At 44.7% G+C, this 24,026-nt stretch overlaps 3 protein-coding genes across 6 annotated transcripts; 2 read left to right on the top strand and 1 right to left on the bottom strand.

Annotated features, from left to right (window-relative positions):
- Positions 1-802: 802 nt before the first annotated feature.
- mfr (misfire) lies at positions 803-7,834 on the top strand. Of its 4 annotated transcripts, XM_070285289.1 has the most exons (15): positions 803-818; positions 927-1,153; positions 1,210-1,571; positions 1,631-1,754; positions 1,818-1,995; positions 2,057-2,505; positions 2,565-3,817; positions 3,871-4,042; positions 4,102-5,326; positions 5,386-5,522; positions 6,471-6,652; positions 6,768-6,888; positions 7,011-7,301; positions 7,365-7,465; positions 7,521-7,834. In XM_070285289.1, the coding sequence occupies exons 2-15, from the start codon at positions 974-976 to the stop codon at positions 7,696-7,698; spliced, it is 4,953 nt and encodes a 1,650-aa protein (XP_070141390.1). In that variant the 5' UTR covers positions 803-818; positions 927-973; the 3' UTR covers positions 7,699-7,834. The 4 variants fall into 4 exon arrangements, with proteins under 4 accessions (XP_070141390.1, XP_017028611.2, XP_017028610.2 ...); XM_017173122.3 differs by lacking the exon at positions 803-818 and having other exon boundaries at positions 843-1,153; positions 1,631-1,733; positions 1,797-1,995; XM_017173121.3 differs by lacking the exon at positions 803-818 and having other exon boundaries at positions 844-1,153.
- A 584-nt stretch (positions 7,835-8,418) lies between these two features.
- On the top strand, positions 8,419-20,842 carry TrpA1 (Transient receptor potential cation channel A1). Its single transcript, XM_017172552.2, has 17 exons — positions 8,419-8,983; positions 10,495-10,732; positions 11,024-11,179; positions 13,844-14,000; positions 14,063-14,153; positions 14,257-14,452; positions 14,872-14,979; positions 15,929-16,117; positions 16,527-16,755; positions 16,811-17,391; positions 17,450-17,764; positions 18,550-18,657; positions 18,867-19,090; positions 19,148-19,625; positions 19,684-19,846; positions 19,906-20,178; positions 20,236-20,842. The coding sequence occupies exons 2-17, from the start codon at positions 10,598-10,600 to the stop codon at positions 20,529-20,531; spliced, it is 3,699 nt and encodes a 1,232-aa protein (XP_017028041.1). The 5' UTR covers positions 8,419-8,983; positions 10,495-10,597; the 3' UTR covers positions 20,532-20,842.
- Positions 20,843-20,854: 12 nt separating this feature from the next.
- On the bottom strand, positions 20,855-23,579 carry Mcm7 (minichromosome maintenance 7). Its single transcript, XM_017173069.3, has 5 exons — positions 23,393-23,579; positions 22,957-23,326; positions 22,394-22,895; positions 21,272-22,329; positions 20,855-21,210 (listed from the first exon to the last, which is right to left on the bottom strand). Exons 1-5 carry the CDS (start codon positions 23,421-23,423, stop codon positions 21,009-21,011), a joined length of 2,163 nt encoding a protein of 720 aa, XP_017028558.1. The 5' UTR covers positions 23,424-23,579; the 3' UTR covers positions 20,855-21,008.
- Positions 23,580-24,026: the final 447 nt, after the last annotated feature.

The raw sequence follows: 24,026 nt of genomic DNA on the forward strand, positions 1-24,026 counted from the left end.
TGTAGGCCAGGCTTGAATAAAGTTAAGCTAGACATATTCTGGTAAATTAATTGTAAGAGGTTTACAATTTATGAATGCCAAATTTAGAAATCAATTTCAATAAAAAATTGATTGATTCATATATATTAAACCTCTTACAATTAATTTACCAAAATATGTCTAACTTTTGAAGATGTCCAATAAGTAACGTCTGATGAGTTTATCTCTGAAAATTAGTTTAATTCTTCTTATTTATTTGTATTAAAAATATTCTTTTGAATTTTACAGTCATTATACCCTCAAATGGTGATGAGCTTAATCAATGCCTGTTATGCTACTAGAAAAGCATTGGACCTATAAAATATATATGTACTTATTTTATTAAAATAAATCAATCGTTTCAATAAAAGTTGTTAAACAGATTCCGTGTTGATATCTCTAAAACGAGCTTTTAATTTTCCCCAACAAAAGTGGTCGTTGGACCCACAGTGGAGAAGAGTAACTCCATGGCCGGACAAAAGCGTCTGCTGGGAGCTTTCAAGATGAGCTTATCGCTTAGAGTTGCCAGAACGTTGAAAATCACGTTAATTTGAAAAACTTGCTTTAACCCTTGAACGTTCTATTGCGTTTATTTTGTACCGTTTGGAAATAAACATTCTTTTGACTTGGCAATATTTATTTTTTTTTATTATTTATTAAAGATCATGGGAGAATTTAAAAAACTAACTTTTATTTAATCATTTTCCGTAAATTATATTATCATTTATATGAAAAAGTTATATTTGGCTTATTAAAATAAATTCTCAGAAAATCACAACATTCAAAAGGCTCCTAACACTGTAAGTTCGATTCTAATCAAACGAGCAAAGCCATGAGCCTTGGGTCATGGAATGCTTCAAAATCCACCTTCTGCCCATGTTTTCCATTCCGATTTCGATCCGACTCAGAAAATGTATATCTCCGAAACCTGATTACCAGGCCAGTTGGACAGAGAATGAGCTACATGGACGACTGTTTTGCCGGAGCCACGCAGGACTTCCTCATCTGCATCACCATTCACAAGGCCATCAAGGTGGGCGTATCTACCGGAGATCTGTACGTGCGGATGAGCGTGGACAAGATGACCAAAAGCACCAAGTCGTACCCCAACACCGAGAACCCGTTCTTTAACGAGGTGAGTGAGTGAAAGGATGTTCTTCCTTGGATGGTAACTGTATATTTCATCCTTAGTACTTTGTTTTCGAGTTCAACTGCACCCTGGCCGAACTCCTTCGGCTGACGATCCTCTTCGAGCTGAAGAAGCACATGACCTACAAGAAGAACGTAGTGGTGAGCGAGCTGATGGTAGATCTGCACAGCGTATGGAACCAGGTCAATCATGGGTACTTTAAGAAGTGGGGTCGCCTAGAGGTACCCATAGGGGACAATCCCACCCAGGAAGCGGCCCAAGAGAGCCACGGCTACCTGCAAATCGATTTGGCTATCGTATCCCAGCAAAGTGCCGTGGTCAGTAGCTCACTGCGACCGGGGAATCCGGATACCCAAACGATGAACAAGTGGGCAGTGGACCACGATTTCGATGACGTCGAAAAGTGAGTGTTCGTGGCTTAAGAATTATCCTTTGTAATCTTCATATGACATATCTCCTCAGAAATCTGCTGACAAACGCTACCTCAATGGCTCCAAGCAACATCCGCTATTTCATAGCCTTCTACCGGGGCTACTTCCTCCGGCAGAGCAGCTACATGATCCAAGTATCGTTCGCCGGCTTCAATGTATCTGGCACTCGCCATTGACGTATGTTTTCGTTTTTAAAGTACAGATTCTATCCTTTCAAGGGAAAAACCCCGGTGGCCAAGAATACGACGACGCCTGTATGGAACCACGAGATCTACTTCGCCTGGATGTATCCCTCTGTAGCCCAGCGGCTCCTCATCTTAATTTTAGTCCACGAGAATTTGCAGTGGAAGTGTGTGGCCGAGTTCGAATTGTCCTTCGAGGAAATCGCCTTTAAAGGTGAGGAATTCAGAATCTTCCCTTAAATTGGGATAACTCATGTCAATTCTTCTTTTCATAGGCACCCCGTCTTTGGGACCCACCTACATACACCTTTACGACCCCATCAACCCAATGGTCTATGTGGGTCGCCTGCTAATGGAAGTGCGTTCCGAGATGCTGACAGAATCCCAGCCCAGTCACGCGCTGTCCTCGAAAACGGTGGTGGGCCTGGATGAGTCACGTTACTGGTACGACGAAATATACCTGGTGGAGTTCCTCCCGTTAATGGGTCATAACATTCAGACTTCGGACAATGAGTACAAGATTACGGCGTGTCTGGCCGAGCATAGCTCCAATGTGCTGGAAGGAATGCTAAAGATGCCATCGGGTCGCTTCCAATCCTCCTTGCATTCGAAGAGTTTCCGCCGAAAGGCTCCCTTCCGATCCTGCATGTTCCGCGTCCGCTTGCCAGATAATCGAGCCAAGTATGAGAGTGATTTCTTCATGTTGGATGTGGCCAACTTCATGGTATGATGCAGGATACATCGTTGGGAGCCTTTAAATAATATTCTAAAAAATTCTTGCAGCACTCTGAGCTGGACATCTTCAAGATATTCCAGCTGAAGCATCCAATGCAGGAAGAGGAACAGGCCAAATGCCTGAGGGCCATTGTGGGTAATATTCTGACCAGGATCAAGGAGGGTCTGGATGCCCACCGCTTCGACCACGAGGTGAAACCGCAGCGAACTACCTGGGACATCAACCGGCAGCTGTACCTGCTGGACTATTTCGTCAAGCTGCCCCAGAAGCTCCACCAGCTGAGGCAGCGACTGCGTAGCTGCTACTTGGAGCACCTGGGAGCCACTATGGGGGATGTGGTCAATGAACTGCAGCGCCTAGTGGCTGAGATTGGAGCTTTGTGTAATATGGCCCGCCTGCAGGACGAGTGGCCGGAGTTGGTTTTGACCCTCAGCGCGGGAGGCAAAGAACTGGGAAGGTGTCGCCTGAATGCCAAACTCTTTCTGCACCTTCGCCAGCAGGACTTACCGCTGCAGCAGGAAACGCTGTCTTGGCGACTGAGGAGCTTTCCCTTCAAGGCCTCCAGTTGTACCCACACCTGTCCCAATTGTGGTTGCACTACTGCCATTATTTCGGGATGCCTTTCTATCGTTGTGGAACGCGAGAGAACGGATTTCTTCACATCGGTCAGATCGGATTGGAACAGTCTCGAGCCCATGTTGTGGCAGCCAACCACAGACCAGACACAGTTTATCTGCCACGTCTACGTTCATCAGGCCAAGATTCGTCAGTGGGGCGAGAAGAAGAGCGCCGTCGACTCCCACTTAAGGATCCTGTTTGCGGACCAGGTCGGCGAAACTTATAGATCCCCTGGGACACTAACTCCCATTTGGAATACCGTGATGACCTTCAAATCCCTCTCCCTTCCCGGAGGCGTCAATCTTTATGCCAAGAATCCACCCCTGCTCTCGTTGGAGTTCTTAACCTCGGAAAAGATCATCTCCGATACTATCGTGGGCATGGGCTCCGTGTCAGCCAGCGTCATCAGCGAGGATAGGGCCACCGGCTCCAACTGGGAGGACACAGGTAGCCATTGGTGGTGCACAAATCCAGTTCAGAATTTGCAAAAGCTGAGGCATTTGACTCCACCGCCACTTAAATGGGTGCCAATATCCAGGAAGGGTTCCGTTCAGGCCGAGGTCCTGATGTCGGCAGAGCTCATCGAACTGTCTCTGGAGGACAGTATGCAAGATGCACGCAAGGAGCCACTGCTGGCCACGGGAATTCCCGCAGCCATCAAACCGAATATGCAGAATTTTATGTGAGTTTGGGGATAAATTCCAGAGTGAATCGCTTTAGTCTAATTCCTAACAGCCTAGAGGTATTCTTTGTGGGATTACGAAACTATACCAAGAGCAGCATGAGCTCGGCGGGCAAGCGGAAAATCAGGGTGATGATGGGCGACCTGGTCTTGACCAGTGGACCCTCGATGGCTCGCGTTCGGAACACCATCAACTTCCTGGTGGCCTATGCCTCGGGTGTCGTGGTAGGTTAATATCCCAGGAATTTTCAGCTCCTATATCCTCAGTGGCCCATCCCTTCCAGAGCCTGCCCGATCAGCAGGAGTACTGGCCACCCATTATAACCACTGACGTGCTGCTTTCCGGCTTCAACAGTGAGTCCACCTTGGGAGCTGCTCTTATTCCCAACTCGACGAGTTTCCTTCAACGCGACAAGACGCTCAGGTGTGTGTCCGCAAGGAGGCAGCCTTCCAGTGATACCTCCACCACGGTCACTATGGATGCGGTCGAGGAGAAGGAGGAGGAGACGGATGAAGATGCAGAGCTGGAATGGGAGGAGGAGGGCCCGCCAGCCAGAATTACCAGCTGGTGGAGGCGATTGTTGTTCATCTTGGGGCTGAGGACGGCTGCCTACGCCAACCGGCAGGCGCTGAAGTACGAAGGTAACCTGGACGAATCGGAGATGGGCGATGAGCGGGAGTACACCTGGTGGACCAAGTTCTACAACTCGATGTACTGGAGTGCAGCGGAAATGACCCATGAGCACAAGCACCGCCTGGTCATCTATCCCAACGAGCTGGAAAAGGAGTCGCAGTTCGGTTACCTCAAGGACTGGGCCTTGGCCGTTTCATTGGTCCACGGAGTCAAGTTCAAGAAGCAGGGTCCTCCGCGAGAGGATGTCTATGCCACGTTGAAGCTGCAGTTTAAGCTGACGCCCTGCCAGTGCTCGGTTCTCGAGGATCCGGAAGCCGGTGGCGACATGATTCGTCCCATGACCAATCCTCTAAATCAACGTGACCAGGCGTCGCTACGCTCACTGCAGGAGACTGTGAAGCTAATCGTAAGGGTGTACCTAGTCCAGGGCATCCAGATGCGTCCTAGGGATCTGAAAGGTGACTCCGATTGCTACGTGAAGATCTACCTCGGTGGCAAAACCGTTACCGATCGAGCCAACTACAGTCCCAACCACAGCAATCCTGTATTCGGGCGTCTATTCGAGCTGGAGGCAAACCTACCCGGAGACCACATGCTGCAAATCGTTGTTCACGATCATGACAAGGTCAGGGATGAGATTATCGGTCATACTTTCATTGATTTGGAGGATCGCTGGAGGAGCAGGCATCGGGCCACAGTGGGTTTGGCCAACGAGTATAGCAAGAGTGGCTACAACCATTGGCACGATCACAAATTGCCCTCGGAGATCCTCTTGGATCTCTGTAAAAAGAGGGGAATTCCCCCGCCATACTACTATGGCAATGCCATCGAGGTAGACGGCATGCTGTTTGGGGATGAGACTGTGATCTCAAAAGGTTTGATGGTTATAATTGGATATGGATTTAAGTACTACTGAAAATGTCTGTGTTTATAGATGAGTCACTAGGTGAGCGCCTCAGCCTGGCCGTACTCAAGAACCTGGAGAAGCTTCCTTCTCTGGGCTATAAACTAGTGCCTGAGCATGTGGAAACCCGATCCCTTTATCGTGATGATTATCCAAACGTTGAACAGGTCAGTACTAGAATTTAGTTGGAACAACTAGCATTAATAATTAAGAAATTACATTTATTTACATTTGAAATAATTAGAATTTTCTAAGATAACTTCTATAATTTTGTATAATTATTTGACTTCATATTTCCTATAATATCCTTCATACTATTGTGCCTAACCTAACCCAACATTATGATTTATGGCCAGAACTAACTAAGATAAGCTTTGCTAAATATAGTCATAAATAAATATTTGTCGTTAATTATGATAAAATGGTCTAGACAAGCGTTATCTAGAATAAAATATAGCACTAAACCATATAATCTTTGATAAGAACATGAGTTTTATTTTATTGAATAAACATAAAGTGTGTCATTTGCCAAGGCGACAATACCATATCCCACCTTTTAAACTCCTGCCCATCACTCCTCCCCACCAAACTATCCATTTTCAAAAACACAGACCCAACAAATCTCCTCAGCGAACTTAACCCAGATAATCTAGAAAAAATCTTAATTTTCTTAAGATCTTCCAATCTTTACCACAAAATATAAAAACATACCCAAAATGTATATAAATAAAAATTACCAACTAAGTAGCCAAACTACAATGTCAAATATGTAATTAAAACAATATATATAATATCATGAATCTTAAAAGCCGAAGGCCCTGTTTCCAGCGCTTTACCAACTAAGTTAGTTTAGTTTTGTAAACTTCTCTATCTTTAATAATAAATAAATAAATAAATTTATATGAATGAAGATTGTCAAGGATTTAAATACTTTAAATACGTAAAAATAAAATTAATGAATAATTGCAAATATTATGCAAATTATTATTTTTAAGCTAATATATAAGTATAAGCTCTAGCTCTTAGTTTATCATACCTTCTGACCCATTTAGTATTATATTTAAATTTCCTAATTTCCTAAAACAAACCTCCTCTTATCCATTATCCTTCTCCAGGGTAAGCTGCAGCTGTGGGTCGAGCTATTCGAGGCGAACATCTATGTGCCCAATGCCATTGACATAACGCCGGTGCCGCCTGCGTATTTCGAGGTGCGTGTCGTGGTCAAGAAACTGGTAGGCATCCAGGCCGGCGACAGGAACATTTTCGGGAAACTAATGAGCGACATATACGTGATTGGGTGAGTGCTGGGTGCGGGTGGAGGGGGACAAACATTACCCTGCGGGAAACAACTGGGATCCGTGTAAGCGATATGCAATTACCGATGTTTTCGCGTTTTTCGCGATGCTTTGCAGATGGTGCGAGGACGAGGACAAGGAGCAATCTACCGATATCCATTACCGCTCATTTGCGGGTGATGCGGCCTTTAATTGGCGCATGGTCTTCGGCATGAAGTACTCCCCCAACGAGGACCTGGTGAGTCCTGCCTTGACCTTGCCTAATTGCTGGCGGTAACCAATCCGCCACTAATTATCCGCCCAGTCTCTATCCGGTTTCCATTTCTATATTTCGCAATATATATATTTTATAATTTGCAGATGGTCATCCGGCGCAAGCATGGGCTGCAGGAGGAGATCGAGTTCAAGAGGCCGCCCATTATCTATCTGCAGGTGTGGGACAAGGACGTAATCACACGGGACGAGTACCTGGCCGCTCTGGAGCTGAATCTCTCCAACATGCACGTTCCATACAGCAGCGCCCAGTTGTGCAAGCCGTTTCCTAAGAAACGAAAGCGCATCAATCTCTTCAAGCGCAAGGTCATCTCCGGGTGGTTTCCCCTTGAGAGTAATCCGCATCCCGCGCAAGCCGAAAGAGAAAAGGTCAAGATGGTGAGTACATCATGGTCATGGTTAGAGTCGTCCTATTTTAAGACTCTCATGGGTTATTTTTAGGGCAAGATGCAGCTGCAGATTGAAGTCTGCACGGATATGGAGGCATCCAACCGACCGGCTGGACTTGGACAGGATCCGCCAATGGCTCTAGAGGCACCTTAGTAAGAATTTGATACCAAAAGTTCCTACTCTTACTTATCTTTCTCTAACTTTCAGCCGGCCAGATACCTCTTTCAATCCCCTAACAAATCCTTGGAAATCCTTCAAGCACATTCTCTGGCCCGCCATACGGAAGTATGTCCTTTGGACTGTACTTATATTGGCCATTGTCGTGGGACTAGTGTTCACCTTTTCCGACCTGCCCGCCAAGCTCATGGGCATTCCATTTAAGTGAGGTTTTATTTTTAAGGGTTTTTAATTTGTTTGTTTGTTTATATGTTTGTTTAGTTGTTCGTTTTATGTTCTGAGCTAAATTGAATTGCTGTTTGCATTTTTAAATATTTTCCAATAAATTTCGTTATTTTTTCATAGCCCCGCTGTTCAGTGTGGTTCCTAAAGTAATTAAATAAAATTACTAATGGCCATGCTTGTGTGGGGGCTAAAATGATAGTGGCTACTAACTTAATTGTTAATTTAAAATAGATTTTCATAAGAACTCAAAATAAGATTAATGAGGAAATTTCTTAAGAAAATGCTTGACGAAATCAATAATATTCTTATAAACTTCCAGAAGCTCCCATTTATGACTATTTTAGAAAATATAGAAAATTCCTTACAAGATAGCAGTAGCTGTACCCTTCAGCTATCCTTCCTCCACTTGAAATCGCTATCGCTGTTGGAAAATCACTTTTTTCCGCTTTTCCGGCCACTGGAAGCCCTTTAAAGTATCCAGAACTATCGCCGAGCCACTTGAGTTCGAGTATTTCACCATGTGGGTGGCGATGGGGCTATGTGGACTTTGTGAACTTGTGGCTGGGATGTCCATGTATGCATATGGTATCTCTATATCGGTTCGATTTTGCCATTTTGCCGGACGGTTAATGTGTTAATGGCGGCGAAACGAGGCGACAAAGTGACGAAAGGCTGCCAGTCGTTATCAGGACCGCCCCGAACCAGTGTGAACTGTTTCTGCCATGGATTCACAGGCCCCACTGGCTGCCACGTTTTAGTCGGTGTCCAGCCATCGAAGCTGACGGTTATCCCAACATTGAAAATTCCTCAAAAGGAAAGCAGCCAAAGGAGCTATAGTGTCAAGGAGCAAACTATTATTTTATTTATATTGAAAGGTGCTAATTAGGTTTTGTAATTAAAGTGCCTGTCCATCAGCGCTTGAGCTGGAATTGTGAGCGTTGCCGTTGAGGTCCTTGTCGCGAGTGCTTGTAGTGCTTCCTCCGCGGCGAAGGAAAGGATCGCCAGGGCAACATATGGCAAGCAGCCTTAAATGCGGTTAAACTCAGTGCGAATATTCTCGGAAAATTCCTGCTGCTGCCGCAGTTGTGCCTGCTCCGTGTGCTCCGTTCTGGTCTTGGCGGAGATCAAAATCAAGTTTAAGTTCTTTAAATTTAAAGTCGACTGAAGGATGTAAGTGCATTGCCATCGCCCGCTGCTCACCAAGGAACACTTTTAACGCACTGATAAAGTGAAAAATAAAGGAAGAGAAACGAGTGATTCAAACTAAGGTGAGAGTGGAATACATTCTGCATTTCAAAGAACTAATTTATATAGCTTAAAATATTTTTTTTTGAATTCGTTATCTTTAAATTGGCATTAAAACGTATTTAAGTAGGTAGCTATGATTTTATCACTAGTTTTATGTGGATTTTTTAGGCTCTTTCCTGACTAATATCTTGATTTTTAAATCATACGATGAACATTTAATTCAGAACACAAAATTCATAGTTCCTAAGACACCCAAAATAAGGGATGCAATGTAACCCCTTAAAATGACCTCTCACTTAATAGATTTATTTACCCATCAGTCGGCCGATGTCTGCTATAATATTTGCCCATCAGCGGGCAGCACTTACACTAATCGAATGCCTCAAATTTCGTCAACTCATCCACCTGCGCGTGGAAATAATCAGAGCCCCTTTGGCACTGTCTCACCTGGTGGGCAGAGCCCTTCATTTCATTAGTCCCTGAACAGAGCTGCCAGTGCTAAATCGAGGCCCAAATCGTGATGGATATCTTTGTAATTTCATTAGGTTATTCAAAGCCAACTAGGAATTTCCTGGGAACTAAGCACAACTTGCAGTTCGCATTCAAGTCTAGGAGAAATCGGTTCGAAATGAGGCTGGAGGAATTGGAGTAAGTCGGGACTTCAAAATGAAGAAAAAATAGAAAGTGTTACTTTTGAGCAAAGTTAATATACAATTCTGCCCTATTTCGGATTTAAAAAATAAAATAAATCCCGGATATATCATAAAATGTCAAAGATAATGCCTAGAATGATGCTCTTTAATTATTCATTACAAAGATAGTTGAAGGAAATAGTATACTTTTGCGCATCCGTTATTGTGATTTCATATCACCAAAAACCTTAAAAATATACTCTTTAGAGAGTATAACTAATGGTGTCTTAAATATCTCTGTTATTTCATTCTAAACTCAAAATACGCCTAGAAATTTCTTCTCAAATGAGGCCGCATTTCGCTGAATTGTTAACAGGATTTGTTAGCTGGAATCCAGGAGGCTTGGCATTATGCAAATTTTTGTCCTGGGTGACTGGCGAAAATAAACAAGCCATTAATTAGACACTTCCAGTTAATGGGCCGCAGCGTGGATTCCCTCGGGCAACGGCTGAATGGAAGGATGACAAACGGCCATTGACTCGGTGGCTTACGCACACTTGCCCACATTGATATATATAGCATGCTCATTTGTCTAAATATATATGTCTGTATATTGCGGTGCGTGTAATTGTCCAAGGGTTACTTCACAGTTAGCCCTAGTTGCAGTCAGGGTTCAGTTGCGACGCGGCACAGTCATCGTCCCCGGGAAATCGTCCTCCTCGGTGCTATCCTTATCTACCGTATCATGTGACTGTCAAGCGGTGTTATCTAAATTGGTTTGCTGTCAGCTTACGCGTCTACAAAACCGTTTAGGCCAATCAGTATCTAATTAGCCCCCGATTACAATAATTTGAGATAAGTTGCGAAATACCGAATATACTAACCGCCGCCATGTACAGTCGCGACCAGCGGCCCTTCACGATCACAGCAGCCGCTACGGACGCACGGCAAGCGAGCAGCACCAGCAGCCGCACCAGCAAAGGATCTAGTTGTCCTCCCAGGATGCCCAAGCTGTACAACGGAGTCTACAGTGGCCAGTGCGGCGCCCTCTCGCCGCCGGACCTGATGGAGGCCCAACCGAAGCTCATTCCCAAGCCCAGGAGCAACAGCAGCGGCAGCAATAGCCGGAACAGCAAGGTGAGTGTTGGACAAATATCGGGTTTTATGGGGTTTTTTATGGAGAGTAAATAGGGAAAGTTAGTTGGGGTTAGTTAGGAGCCTTGAAAAACTTTAATACTTTGGGTTTGAGTTAAATTCTTTGTAGACATTCCCACTAATTCCTTTATGCACCCCAGAACATCTCTCATTTATGACTATTAAAATATTAATCCAATAAATGCTTTTGAAATGGCATTTTAACGCTATTTTAATCCAATAATATATCTTAAATTATACCCCCAACTGAACATGACTGGTATTTATTTGCAGTATTGGATATTCTCCATGATAATCGAGCGCAGTGCGGGTCCCAAGCGCATAGAAATCGATGGCGATGATGCGGACACTCCGCTGGAGGCCATCCTGCCCGCGGAGCCGCCGGCGGAGGTCTGCCTTTTGCGTGACAGCCCCTTCAGGATATTGCGGGTGAGTGGATCCAGGATGTTATGGCGGTGGGTTAAATGCAAGTACGTCGTCGGACCGTAATTCCCCAAAGTGATGAAAAATGATGAACCCAGGTCCCTGGGTGAGAGCTGTGATAAATGCTTTTTGAATCAATCTTGCCCACGAGTTTCAAGAACCTTCGAGAACCGAAATAGTCGAGAAGAATATAAAACCCTTCTCATATAAAAATTAAAATATATTAGATTGAAAAACCTTTAGAATATAGAAAGTATCTATGAAATTTCTATAGGTTTTTATCAAGGCTATAGTTTGTAGAAGATAAATTTAAAACAAATTACTATAGGAACATTCAAAGGGGATATATAAAAGCTATACATTAATTAAGGTGCGAGGTGGTACATCCGAAACCCAATACCCGCAGGACATGGAATGCAACAAGTCCTTTGCAAATTAGAAGCCCATTAGAAAACCATTGAAATTGAAACATAAATTGACTGCCAAATTGAACGAAGCTCACGAAGCATGTCCTGCTGAAAGGACCCGACACGAAGCTGCTGCCTGTTGGCTATAAAAGCGGGATAACTCGGCCCGAGATTTCAGTCATTCAACGGCTTCTCGTACGCGAACCTCACTTCCTAAAACAGTGGCTTTCTCTCTCACCAGTGCTCTAACCAAAAATCAAGTTAACTTGGCTAGAAAATCAGTGGCAAGCCAATCTAATTTGTAACATAACTCAATAACGCTTTGTGGAAGAATCTGACAGAAAATACTCATAAATGTCAGGCAATGATTGCAATAAGGCTGCTGGTTTTATTTGAGAGATTTTTTAGAGGCGAAAATTAATTGAAAATATGAAAGGAAATGTATATTTTTAAAGAGAATTTACTAAAAAAAAGACTTGGAGTTTATTGAAAGTTTTAATAAACCTTCTAGTGCTGGATTTATTAACAAATTATTTTTAAAGTGGAAAGAAGAACGGAGGGTTTTTTTTTAAAGTAAATTCAGAAAAACTAGTAAAAACATTTATATATTGGCAATTGAAGAAACAAATGCATATCATAACTACAGGACTTTATAAATAAAAAAAAAAAATTAATAGAGTCAAAAAAATAAAGAAATACAAATACATGAAATTTTAAAATAATTTAAAATTTATAAAAACGAAAAAATAAGTTAAAGAAGAAACTGTCTAATGTCTAAAAATGCTGTAAGTGAGAATAAAAAAGCCAGGATATCATGAATTATATAATGATGCAATATAATTTGAATTAAAATCCCCAAAGACCTACAAATATATAACATAAGCAAAGAAAATCAAATATAATTTCTCAAAATCAACGTAAAGCCACAATAATAAACACTTGAAAGCCATAAATCAGATCAAAACTCCTACAGAAAAACCCTAAATAAAACGATACAATATAGATTCAATTTCAAACCAAATAAAAACCCACAATAGCCGCAAATCAAAGCTAGCCTCATACAAAAAACAAGTGCATATGGGGAATCCCCATAAGCCCGAGCCCTTGAAACTTTCTTCGATGTCAACCACTCGGCTCTGAGGCCAATAGTAACAGCAACTGCAATAGCAATATAAATTAATCCGCAGAGCAAACACAAATGTTCAAGTAATTAAGTCCAACGATGACCACGGGCGACAAGGAGAGGGGAAAGGATAAAGAAAAGCATAAGGAAAAGGAAAAGGACACTCCGAAGCGTGAGGAACTCACCAATCCGCTGCGTTACCTGATCAGCGGCTGTATCCGAGGAGCAGAGCTCACCGTGATGGCGCCAATCAACTTGCCCAACAAGTGGGCACGAATCCTTCGAATGTCCTCCGCACCGAAAATACAAATCGTTGACTTTCTAGAGGTAAAATCCATTTAATTAGCCAAGAGCAAATCACAAGACACTTTCCACGAGCAGAAAGTTTGCGTTCCCGTTTCGAAGCTTTTACGAAAAACTTTGTTAATTAAAAATGTTCCAGAAAATGTGTTCAAAACATTGATTGTATTATTCTATTCTCCAGAAATTGTGTTTATTGTATTATCTGTTTGCTGAAGCGTATATAAAACAATACACTTACTGAGTCGTCAGAACGAGTTAATGATAAAAATCTATTGACATTTTGCAGTGGCAAATGTTCTTTTTTTTTCTCCACCTTGCTCTCAGAAAGGCAAATAAAAAATTCCAGAAGGAAATAAGTGGAACTTGACCTCCTTGTTGAATTCATAGAGTTGGTCCCTTCACTACCACTTATCTCAAAGGATTTACGCTGCAAAGTTCCCACAGAGAACGGAAGAAAATAATATTTAATTTCTAATTTCAATAAAAATATATTAAAATATATTTACAAATTAAAAGTAATATCTGAGTTAGAGGGTGAAAGTATTTATTTTGTTCCAAAAGTGATTTAAAAAATAGAAATAATAATATTTTATTACGAAATTAAATTCTAAAAGAGTCTTGCCTGTAGAAAATAATACTAAACCAAGATCGGAAATTTATCTACATAATTTTTAGATTTAAAAAAACGTTTTCCCATTATTAATACAAACTTATTCCATGCCAATTTTTATATATTTCCTTCAGTGTCTGCGAAAGTAAACAAAACTGTTGTGCTCTCTTGAACTTAATTGAAGTCGCTACAAACTAAGACACCTTTTTGTTCCCCTCCATTAACAGGCGGCCGAGTCCGGGAACCTGGACGACTTCAAGCGCCTCTTCATGGCGGACAACTCGCGCATCGCTTTAAAGGATGCCAAAGGACGAACGGCGGCCCATCAGGCGGCTGCCCGTAATCGAGTTAATATTTTGCGTTATATTCGCGACCAGAACGGAGGTAAGCCGAGGATATTATTAGCCATTAACCATGGGCCGACTTATTAAGAGTGATTTACACAGACTTTAATGCAAAGGATAATGCCGGCAACACGCCGCTCCACATTGCTGTGGAGAGCGATGCCTACGAGGCGTTGGATTACCTGCTGTCCATGTAAGTCATCTATTGAGGAGGAGCAACCATTGCATCTCTTTAAGGAAATATTTTTCTTTGGTTTTCCTGGAAACCCTCCTTATTCTTCCGACAATCCTTGCAGTCCGGTGGACACTGGAGTGCTTAACGAGAAGAAGCAGGCGCCTGTGCACCTGGCCACCGAGCTGAACAAGGTCAAGTCGCTGCGGGTGATGGGTCAGTACCGGAACGTGATCGACATCCAGCAGGGCGGAGAACATGGACGCACCGCCCTCCACCTGGCGGCCATCTACGACCACGAGGAGTGCGCTCGCATCCTGGTAAGTGGTGTGAGTCTTTCCCAATCGTTCCATGTAATCACTTTATCTTTTAGCGACTTGCTTTTGGGTATTCATTCATGCATTTTATTTGCATTTTGATGGCCAATTGGACCATGTACACACACACGCTTGTAATCATTAATCAATTTTCACCCGAGATACATCACACCATTCCAACACACACACACACACACACACTCGCTCTCTAGATTAATTTATCATGGGCAAGAAAAACGGTGAAAAGGTTTGTACGTTCGATTGTCTGCCCTTAGCAGTATGCTACGGCCTTTTGCCCAGCTCTAGAAGTGCTTGTGTGTGTCCTCCTAGCATTTGTTTTAGTATCAGTATTAGTCTTAGTCTTAGTCTTAGTCAATTATTCAAATAGCCTTCCGTTTACTGTAACTCGTCGTATCTTCCAGATAACCGAGTTCGATGCATGTCCACGTAAGCCCTGTAACAATGGTTATTATCCCATACACGAAGCGGCCAAGAATGCCAGCTCCAAGACAATGGAGGTCTTCTTTCAGGCAAGTGTTTCCTTTTCCTTATTTATAATTTGAGTGTACACGAAACGAAAATGTTTTTATTAGTTAATATATAATTTAGATAGCCAAATTGTATATATAATATTTATATATAATTTATAATAATATTAAATTATTATATATTAAAATACATAAATAAACATAATAATACATAATAAATTGAAATAATTAAAAACCCTGAAATAAGCATTCAAATCGAAAAATAACTTATTTAAATATTTTTTATAAAACTCTCATACTTTTCACATTATAAAAGTTACTTTAAAAGTCCAAGTTTTCAATTATTTCCAGCTAAAACTAAAATATTTCATAGTGTATACAGATAGCTGCATGATATTGTTCCCGTCAACCGATAACTATGCCATCTCATCCGGCTTTGATCTCATTGTGGAAGTTATCCCCTTCGTACTGTGGACTTTGGGCCGCTTTGCTTGATTTCTTTCACTTAACCCAACCCCCCTTGACCTTTCGTGCACTCTAGCTTAGAGTTTGGGTTTGAGTTTATTTTTATTTCCCTTCCTCTGCGATTGAAATTGCGTATACGCCGCGGTGACAGCGACATCTTGAAAAAGTATCAAATTTGTAATGGTTCATTCGTCTGCTGGCCTGCCTCACTCTATCTCTACGGATTAAAAATATATGTATCTGGCATGATGTAAGGTCGGCCAAAAAAAAAGAGAAAAATGTTTTCCTTTAGCTGAAAAGTTGAAGATGCTGAAAAATATCAAATGTTGGGCCCAAGTTAGACAGGTCGGTCATTGACTTTGTAGAGACAAAATTGTTTGGGTTTTTCGAGAACAGATTTAAGAATGCGTTTAAGAGTAACTAAGATGCCCGAATGGATACATAAACCTTAAGAAAACGTTCATAGCGGAAGCTAAATCCTTGCAAATCCCTCATCTAATTACTTAATTTACCTTGCACCTTGCAGTGGGGCGAACAGCGGGGCTGCACTCGCGAGGAAATGATATCCTTCTACGATTCCGAGGGCAATGTGCCACTCCACTCGGCGGTGCACGGCGGCGACATCAAGGCGGTGGAGCTGTGCCTTAAGTCCGGCGCCAAGATATCCACCCAGCAACATGATCTCTCAACGCCAGTGCACCTGGCCTGCGCTCAGGTGAGTGAAGTGTAAAGCTGCACTTGTTTGGGGTTAACTGACAGGCAGCCAGAGCGAGCTCAGTGCTTAACAACTCTCGCATTTCCAAGGGGAAATGGGGATGGAGATGTGCGTAAACAAAGCGTTTTTGGTCAGTAAGTCAAGGGAAAACAGTGTTAAAGCCTCGCCAAGGAGATGCGGGGTCCTGAAGTCGCAGACTCGTGTCCTGGGCTGACTTTAATTTGACAAATTCTTATGCAAATTACACCAAGAGGAACGTGACTTTGCCGCTGGCAAAACAAAGGCGCCCCCAAATGTTGCGTAACGCACACCATGGGTGAATGAATCCGGCTTGGTTTTCCATTTTCCATTTTCCATTTCCTATTTTTGATTTTTGTTCCTTTTCTATTTGCATTGTTTTTGTTTTCAGGGCGCCATTGACATAGTGAAGCTGATGTTTGAGATGCAGCCCATGGAGAAGCGCATCTGTTTGAGCTGCACGGACGTGCAGAAGATGACGCCGCTGCACTGCGCCTCCATGTTCGATCACCCGGACATAGTGTCCTATTTGGTGGCCGAGGGTGCGGACATTAATGCTTTGGACAAGGAGCACCGCTCGCCGCTGCTCTTGGCCGCCTCGCGCAGTGGCTGGAAGACAGGTAAGAGATTTTAATTTATTATAAAGAATACATTTAACTTTCTCTTATATTCCAGTGCACCTGCTCATCCGCCTGGGAGCCTGTATTAGCGTGAAGGATGCTGCCGCCCGTAATGTGCTGCACTTTGTCATTATGAACGGCGGCAGGTTGACGGACTTTGCCGAGCAGGTGGCCAATTGCCAGACCCATGCCCAGCTCCAGCTGCTGCTCAACGAGAAGGACAGCATGGGCTGTTCGCCGCTGCACTATGCCAGCAGGGATGGCCACATTCGCTCGCTGGAGAACCTCATCCGGCTAGGCGCGTGCATCAATCTAAAGAACAACAACAACGAGAGCCCGTTGCACTTTGCCGCCCGCTATGGTCGCTACAACACGGTGCGCCAGCTCCTGGACTCGGAGAAGGGTTCCTTCATCATCAACGAGAGCGATGGTGCCGGCATGACCCCGCTGCATATCTCCTCCCAGCAGGGACACACGCGGGTGGTGCAGCTGCTCCTAAACCGTGGGGCCCTACTGCATCGCGATCACACCGGTCGCAATCCCCTTCACCTGGCGGCCATGTCTGGATACACCGAGACCATTGAGCTACTGCACTCGGTGCACTCGCATCTGCTTGATCAGGTGGACAAGGATGGGGTGAGTGGTGCCTAAAAAACGTCAAATCAATTTAGTTACTTTTTTATAATCCCCAAAGAACACGGCTCTCCACCTGGCCACCATGGAGAACAAGCCGCACGCTATCTCCGTTTTGATGTCCATGGGCTGCAAGCTGGTGTACAATGTCCTGGACATGAGCGCCATTGACTATGCCATCTACTACAAGTATCCGGAGGCGGCCCTGGCCATGGTCACACACGAGGAGCGGGCCAATGAGGTGATGGCCCTGCGGTCGGACAAGCATCCCTGCGTGACTCTGGCGCTGATTGCATCCATGCCGAAGGTATTCGAGGCAGTGCAGGATAAGTGCATCACTAAAGCCAATTGCAAGAAGGACTCGAAGAGCTTCTACGTAAGTTGCCCGTTTCCCAAGGGACATCCCAGGGGAAACCCCATCGAATACATTCGCCTCTCATTCCACCGAAGCTAACCGTTCTCTATTCCGTCCCCTACCTTACCTATATCCTGACCAGATCAAGTACTCTTTTGCATTCTTGCAATGCCCCTTTATGTTTGCCAAGATTGACGAGAAAACCGGAGAGTCGATAATGACGACGAATCCCATTCCGTTGCCGGCATTGAATGTAAGCGGAACCTGGAATCGATACCAGATCAGATCCATTGCATGCTTGTTTTCAGTGTTGTTTTTTCCGCTCCTTTTTACTTGGGATTGTAATAGGTGAGGTTATTGTTTGAAGATATTAGGGTTAAGATTTTAAAGTTAGAATGATATTTCTTTAGGAATGAGAGTTATAAACACTTACAAATGGTGTACGACAGAAAGCCTGTCCTTTAAGGTAGCTGAAAACAAGGAGCTAAAGACCCTTACATTTTTTTTAACTCCAATCGATAGCATGCTTTGCTAAGCATTCAAGATGCTCTACTTCACATAAACCTTGGTCAGCACACTGCTTCAAGATTATGGTAATATGTGTAAAGATGAATTTCAAGACAGTGATGCCCTCAGATTGAACCCGCCCCTGGATTCTGAAAGCAACCTCCCACGTACACAAATCCAAACTAATCCTTGAGTTTCAAGGTTTTTAGACTTAGGAGTAACACATCATAACCCATTAATTATTTTGATAGCTTAAAAGCTGATATCTAAATAAAAATACGTTGGCTACCACCATCCAGATAAAATATTCGTTTTGGCCCTACCAAAAGACACCCGAACAGATCGAGGCCAAGCGCAAAGAGTTCAATGACCCCCGCTGGCGACCCGCGCCCCTGGCCGTGGTGAATGTGAGTGTGCCCCGAACTCTCTTAAAGATCTCACCAACGAGCAGCTCTGCAATTGTATCTCGTCCCCAAAGCTAAAAACTAACCCACTAACAACCAACTCACTGTATCTGGCTTTTGTAACTTATATATGTTGTGTATGTGTAAATGTCTCCTTGATCTCTGAGAGCTCATAACTAATATATATTTGCCTTCACCCTTATCCCGGTCAGACCATGGTTACCCACGGCAGGGTGGAGCTGCTGGCCCATCCTCTAAGCCAGAAGTATCTGCAGATGAAGTGGAACTCGTACGGCAAGTACTTTCACCTGGCCAACCTGTTGATCTACTCGATATTCCTGGTCTTTGTGACCATCTACTCCTCGCTGATGATGAACAACATCGAGCTGAGGGCGGGAAATAATAACAAGACGATGAGCCAGTACTGCAACATGGGGTGAGTTATAGGCTGGGCCTAATATATTTGAAAACTTTATCAAGTGTTATTTTTCAGCTGGGAAGAGTTGACTCTGAATCTCTCCCAGAATCCGGCGGTTGCCTCACAGATCCGTTTGGATTCTTGCGAGGAGCGCATCAACCGGACCACGGCCATCGTTTTCTGTGCCATCGTCATTGTGGTCTACATCCTGCTCAACTCAATGCGGGAACTTATACAGATCTATCAGCAAAAGCTGCACTACATCTTGGAAACGGTCAACATCATCTCCTGGGTGCTGTACATCTCCGCTTTGGTGATGGTAACGCCGGCCTTTAAGCCCGACGGAGCCATCAATACGATCCACTATTCGGCGGCCTCAATTGCTGTCTTCTTGTCCTGGTTTCGGCTTTTGTTGTTCCTTCAGCGTTTCGATCAGGTGGGCATCTACGTGGTGATGTTCCTGGAGATCCTGCAGACGCTGATCAAGGTGCTGATGGTATTCTCCATACTGATTATTGCCTTTGGCCTGGCTTTCTACATACTGCTGTCAAAGGTGGGTTAAGAATGTTTTTATTTATTACTCGGTTATAAATTGACTTTATTTTTTGCAGATTATTGACCCCCAACCGAACCACTTGTCCTTCTCCAACATACCCATGTCCCTGCTGCGTACCTTCTCGATGATGCTGGGCGAGCTGGACTTTGTGGGCACCTATGTGAACACCTACTATCGCGACCAGCTGAAAGTACCCATGACCTCCTTCTTGATTCTGAGTAGGCTCCTGACTTAATATCCAACTTCTACCTTTATTATCTTATTACTTCCTTTCCAGGCGTCTTTATGATCCTTATGCCCATTCTCCTGATGAACTTGCTTATCGGTTTGGCCGTTGGCGACATTGAATCGGTGCGTCGCAATGCCCAGCTAAAGCGCCTGGCCATGCAGGTGGTTCTCCACACGGAGCTGGAGCGCAAGCTACCCCATGTCTGGCTGCAGCGAGTGGACAAAATGGAGCTAATCGAGTATCCCAATGAGACCAAGTGCAAGCTCGGCCTCTGCGACTTTATTTTGCGCAAGTGGTTCTCTAATCCATTTACTGAGGATTGTGAGTATATAGGGGATACTCCTTATGAAAGGAGAATTAAGTTCTGCTTCTTTGCAGCCTCCATGGACGCCATATCCTTTGACAACAACGACGACTATATAAACGCCGAGCTAGAGCGTCAGCGACGCAAGCTGCGTGACATTAGCCGCATGCTGGAGCAGCAGCATCACCTGGTGCGTCTTATTGTCCAGAAGATGGAGATCAAGACCGAGGCGGACGACGTGGACGAGGGCATATCCCCCAATGAGCTGCGCTCGGTCGTTGGGCTGGGATCGGCTGGCGGGAATCGTTGGAACTCGCCGCGCATCCGGAACAAGCTGAGGGCCGCCTTGAGCTTCAACAAGAGCATGTAGGGGGGAGATCCTACAGAACCTGCTCTATATACATATATCTACAAACATATATCCTATCTGTGTATATGTCACAAAATATTTCAATTATTCTCAATTTATTGTGTGTAGAATCCAACGTGGATTGTCGTCTGTGTGTGCATGTGAGAAGATCGTGTGGTGTGAGAGGTCCTTAAAGGAATGTACAACGAATTTATTGGCAAGGACCACATGCTTGTTTGCTATTTATCTGTAGTTTTATATGCACCTAAAGTTCTGCAATTGCTGCTGTTTCGGTGTCTTTTAAAAGTCTATTAAAACAATAAAGTCATATTAACCAGAGCAACCTAATCAATGCTTTCCCTGGGTCAAATATTAATGATTTATTTATAAAAATGATCAATGGTAAAGTGGCAATGTGTGAGAATAATGGAGAATAATTATAACGATAAAGATACAGAAACTTAACTACTAATTTGTAATTAAAAAGGTGCCAACCTTCTACATGAAGGTGATCTTCGTGCGTCCCATGTTGACCTGCCAGACGTTGAGCTCCTCGTAGTCGTCGATGCACTTGTCCACCTGGTCGGGTTTGAAGCCCTTGGTGGTGCAACGGTCCATGATGTCGGCAATCTTCACCGCCTTGCCAGAGCCGGCCAGCTCGCGTACAATGGCAAAGATGCGGTCCGAAGTGTTGGGAACACTGTAAAAAATAGTCAAGAGTCAGCACAAAAAATAGAGATAAAAAGCTGTGTAGTACTCACTGTCCCTTCTGGTGCTCGTGGATCTGATTGAGCGAGTCCTTGGACATTTCCAGCAGACGCAGGGCCTCGGCCACATCGTCCTTCTCCACGCGATCGGAGAGACGCAGACGGGCCAAGGCGGTGGACAGCCGCAGGATGCCCAGCAAGTTACGGGCTGAGGTGAAGGTCATGTCCTTTTGGTTGCGCGCCTCCCGTCGCAGCTCCACATAGGCGCCCACAATGTAGTCGGTGAGCTCATCGGGAATGGTGGGGTTCTTGCGCTTGCACAGATTGATGTAGCGCCGCATGAGATTCATGTCCAGCGCCTTGACCCGCGTCGGCGGCTGCTTGCTGTGGCTGTGCACGTACGTGATGTGCTTGGCCAGTCGCAGATCGTTGTCGCGATCCGGCTTGTCCTGGATGAGCCAGAGCAGATCGAAACGCGAGAGCAGGGCCGCCGGCAGCTGGATGTTTTGCTCGACGGTGCGACGGGGATTGTAGCGACCGAAGGCGGGATTGGCAGCTGCCAAAATGGAGACGCGTGCATTCAGCGTGGTCATGATGCCAGCCTTGGCTATCGAGATGGTCTGTTGTTCCATCACCTCGTGAATGGCCGTACGATCCGTGTCCGCCATCTTGTCGAACTCATCGATGCAGCACACACCCTGATCGGCCAGGACCAGAGCGCCACCCTCGAGAGTCATCTCACCAGTGAGGGGATCCTTCATCACGGCAGCCGTAAGACCCACTCCGGAGGATCCACGGCCTGTGGTGTACTGCGAACGTATCGCCAGGCGGCTAATGTAGCCCAGCAGCTGGGACTTGGCCACACCGGGATCGCCCATCAGGCAGATGTTGATGTTGCCGCGAATCTTCATGCCGTCCGGCCGCTTGTCCACGCCTCCAACCAGCAGCAGTAGCAAAGCCTTCTTCACATCCAAATGGCCGTAGATCTCGGGGGCCAGGCTGGTGGCCAGGCGCTCGTAAAAGTCGTCCTGGGCCAGCTCCTCCAGCTCGTCGGGTGTGAGTTCGGCGTCCTTGTCCGAGATCTCATCGTTTTTGTTGATGCAAATGATGCGCTGAAGGGGATTCAGGTGATGCAAAATCAAGGAAAATACCATAAAAATCTGTAAATTCACTTACATGGGCTTGCAGAAAGGTCTCCGACAGCAGACCCTGCAGCATCTGCTGGAACCCGCTACGCACCAGCGGCAGGAACACGCCCGAGACGACTATGTGATCGCCAGGTTGGGCCATTCGGGTCACCTCACCCCTGCACAGTACCGTCATGCTGCGGGGAATGTGGCCAACGGGCACCTGGTCGCTGTGCTCCTGCATCTTCAGCTCCTGGAACTTGATGAACTTGGAGCCGCGCGTCTGCAGGTACAGCCTGCCGCCCGCCTTGTTTACGCGACAATCGTCCGACGGGCAGTCGTGGACGGGGGTAAAGGAGAGCGAGTTGACCGGCTGATAGGTTTCAGAGCCGCAGCGATCGCAAGTGTACGTGGCCACCACCATCATGGGTTTCACCTCAGTGCAGCGGGTGACGATGCCACGAACAGTGACCAGTTTGCCAATATGCTGGGCCTTCACCTCGCGTATGGAGTGAGCCTTCTCCGTGGACTGAGGCTTGAAGCCAACCTCGCTGGAAGGATTATGTTAAGGTTAAGGTTATAAGGTTTAAAAGTTTTCTTAACAACACTTACAATCGCTTCATCAGCTCCGAGGGGAAGCTGTTCCGCTCGTCGCGCTGCTCCATGGGATTCCTGGTGCGGGCGTCCATCATGAGACGATGCTCGATGTACACATCCAGTGCATCCTTGGCATGCACCTCCTGCTGCTTGTAGCTGGGCAGCAGCTCAGCAATCACATCACTAAAAATGGCCGCATACCGCCGGCAATTGTCCATCACCGCCTCCGCGAGGCTCTCGTTGAACTCCGCCAAGTCATCCAGATCGATGGTGATGAGGACCTGCTCGCGATGGGCCAGCTTCACCAGCTGGGAGCCGTACACAAACTCCTTCTTGCCGTCATCGTCGCACTTGCAAAACTCCGACAGGAAGGTTTTAATGGACTCTATGCGGTTGATAAACGAAATGTTGTAGTTCTTCTGACTGATATTAAGCCACCTTTTCCACTCACCTCTATCCTGGGCGTAGTCTCGTCGGGCCATTGTTTTAATCTCTTGAATTTACAAAACAGAACAATTAAACTGAGCGCAGCTGCAAGCCAAAGTTGTTTTTGCGGACGCTGTTTGCGGGAAAATGCGAGGAAAACACAGAAAATGCTTCCCGCCAAAAATGCGCTCGATCGTGGTGTGACCAACTTAGCTTTGTGTGACCAGATGTAAAAACCAGTAAAACGCGGTAAAAATAAGGGCTGAGAACTTGGATAAACTGCTGTAAACCGTCATAAAAAAGGTGTAGGAAAAGGCTAAGCAACGTAAGCAAAATGACGTAAGAAAAATACAATGTTTAACAAGAGAATTAAAAAGAAACTTGGTGATAGTTTTATAAATAAATAAGTTATTTGAAATTTGTCATTACTCAAAAGGGTTTAATATGATAATATCTATGTTAAATAAACTTTTAAACAGTTGTGGCTCAAAAGGTGCAAAACTATGCTAACGATGCTATACGAATTCGATGGTGTGACCCTTTACTCTATCTATTGTGAACGTGCAATAATAAGCGTTAAATTTAAATTAAAAAAGGTACTTAACAGATTTTTTTTAATTTGCTTTATTTTATCCGTTTTAATTAGTCCAACTAGCACA

The sequence above is a fragment of the Drosophila kikkawai genome, chromosome 3L (genome assembly GCF_030179895.1).
Source record: "Drosophila kikkawai strain 14028-0561.14 chromosome 3L, DkikHiC1v2, whole genome shotgun sequence".
NCBI classification, from domain to species: domain Eukaryota; kingdom Metazoa; phylum Arthropoda; class Insecta; order Diptera; family Drosophilidae; genus Drosophila; species Drosophila kikkawai.

Bases quoted from the DNA above. Each gene is read 5' to 3' on its own strand.
- mfr (XM_017173122.3), top strand. From the start codon at position 851: ATGAGCCTTGGGTCATGGAATGCTTCAAAATCCACCTTCTGCCCATGT. The intron at 1,734-1,796 runs GTATCGTTCGCC...TCGTTTTTAAAG, and splicing joins AGAGCAGCTACATGATCCAA to TACAGATTCTATCCTTTCAA. The intron at 2,506-2,564 runs GTATGATGCAGG...AAATTCTTGCAG, and splicing joins TGGATGTGGCCAACTTCATG to CACTCTGAGCTGGACATCTT.
- TrpA1 (XM_017172552.2), top strand. From the start codon at position 10,598: ATGCCCAAGCTGTACAACGGAGTCTACAGTGGCCAGTGCGGCGCCCTC. The intron at 10,733-11,023 runs GTGAGTGTTGGA...ATTTATTTGCAG, and splicing joins GCAATAGCCGGAACAGCAAG to TATTGGATATTCTCCATGAT. The intron at 19,847-19,905 runs GTAGGCTCCTGA...CTTCCTTTCCAG, and splicing joins GACCTCCTTCTTGATTCTGA to GCGTCTTTATGATCCTTATG.
- Mcm7 (XM_017173069.3), bottom strand. From the start codon at position 23,423: ATGGCCCGACGAGACTACGCCCAGGATAGAG. The intron at 22,896-22,956 runs GTAAGTGTTGTT...TAATCCTTCCAG, and splicing joins TCGGAGCTGATGAAGCGATT to CGAGGTTGGCTTCAAGCCTC. The intron at 21,211-21,271 runs GTGAGTACTACA...TATTTTTTACAG, and splicing joins CACGAGCACCAGAAGGGACA to TGTTCCCAACACTTCGGACC.